This window comes from Lepidothrix coronata, unplaced genomic scaffold (genome assembly GCF_001604755.1).
Source record: "Lepidothrix coronata isolate B3197 unplaced genomic scaffold, Lepidothrix_coronata-1.0 Scaffold379, whole genome shotgun sequence".
NCBI lineage: Eukaryota > Metazoa > Chordata > Aves > Passeriformes > Pipridae > Lepidothrix > Lepidothrix coronata.
In genome coordinates this window covers 5730-7392 of record NW_016690559.1, presented here as the reverse complement: position 1 = coordinate 7392, position 1663 = coordinate 5730, and the positions used below count along the sequence as shown (strand labels likewise).

The following is a 1663-nucleotide window of genomic DNA, read 5'->3' as shown; positions in this document are numbered from 1 at the left end:
TTACATAGGGGGAAAGGGATTAAAGGGGTTTAGACATGGTCTGATACAATCATCTCAAGAGTCCTTTCTGATTTCTGCTGGAGCCAGGCTTAATCCATAAGGTAGAACTTTAACAGGTCTTGTGAGAAGGGTCCAGCTCCTTCAGACCATGAGGTGTTTGTCAGCCCTTGTTTTCCTTTGCTGAAAGCTGAGTTTGGGCTCCCACATCTGCCCTTTTTTTTTTATTTTTCTAAAAAACAAAAAACTTGGAAAAAACTTTGATCAAACGTTTGCTAATGCAAGACAAAATACAAAGGAATACAAATATTACCATAAATGTTTTCTTTAACGAGAGTATTAAATTTATCATGCTAACTAAACATGTAATCTAAGCTATGATTACTGGTTTTTTTCTTCAACTTATCAATGGTTTGATGCATTAGTTCAGAGTGAGTAATAACAAATTCTATAGCTGCATTTTAGAAGCAAAGCTATTCTTAAATGGATCTAACAAGAAATATTGCAGTCTTACTTTTAATACCACAAGTGAAATTAATTTTAACAAGGAGGCTCCTTTTTCAAGGAAATGTACAGTCTTTTATATACCTGAGATGGAAAGTATGATTATGCAAAGGCGTTGTGTGTCAGAATAGTTTGGGCCACAAGGTTTGGCATTCTAAAAGCATGTGAAGGAATCATAGCTGTTTTAAGGTATTCTGCATATTGCTACAAAAATTATTTTCTTAAACTTAGCAATAACATTAAGAACATTTAACCAATCAAAAAGACTATCAAACATTTTTGGATATAGAAAAGTAAACAAGGAACAAAATGCAAGAAGGAAAAATTCCAAACAATGTTAAACTAAATAACCCTGGATTAATACAAAACTTGTTTAAACAACTTAACTTATTTCTATTATTTCTTATTAGAAATTACTTTTATAAAATCTTATTTAAGCTATCCTCTAAAGATCCTACTGACTTATAAGCAATTGATTTTGAACCAAACTTAATAACTTGATGACTTCAGGGTTCATGTGCTCCTGACTTTTACCTGAAAGTTTTTTAGTGTTTGGTTTTGAAAACTTTTAGTTAACCTAAAACATCTCTGCAAATGAAATTCTATTCAAGTGAGGGTGATATGTTTTCTGTTTTTTATCTAAGGGTGTTTGTGCACATGTGAGGTAATGCGCATTTGTGTATAAATCAAAACATATTAATTATTATATATTCACATGCATGCATACATTCACACATTCATACTCGATGGCCATCGAACACACATCATACAAACATACCTTTGGGTTTCATTTTACAGTGTCTTTTGGTTATGAACTGAGAAATTGGCATTTTTTGTTTCTCACCCTCAGATTAGTAATATATGTTTTCTGGTTTTTATTATAGTATAACCTGTAGAAACATAAGCATATTTTACTTCATGTTTAATTTAAATTTCAAATACATATAAACATTTCTATAGTTCAAGGATAAAATATATACGTCTTCTATTTTTAAGGCAAATATATGTCTTTCTGTGCTAATTTGGCTTTTGGACTTAAAAGAAAATTGTTATTGCAAAAACTTTAAAATTTTCAAAAATACAGCTATGCATACATTTAAAAACAATTCTGGCTATTAGCTGTGGAAGGGTGTCTTCATTCAGCAAAGGTTCTTTGCTTCCT

The 1663-nt window shown here is 30.9% G+C and overlaps 1 protein-coding gene across 1 annotated transcript in view; it reads left to right on the top strand.

Annotated features, from left to right (window-relative positions):
- The window catches only part of LOC108509616 (hypoxanthine-guanine phosphoribosyltransferase-like), a 21892-nt gene extending 20495 nt beyond the window's left edge, over positions 1-1397 (top strand). Inside the window, exon 6 of the mRNA XM_017839142.1 lies at positions 1386-1397. Coding sequence (XP_017694631.1) covers positions 1386-1397 — 12 coding nt within the window. The remainder of the gene's footprint in view (positions 1-1385) is intronic.
- Positions 1398-1663: the final 266 nt, after the last annotated feature.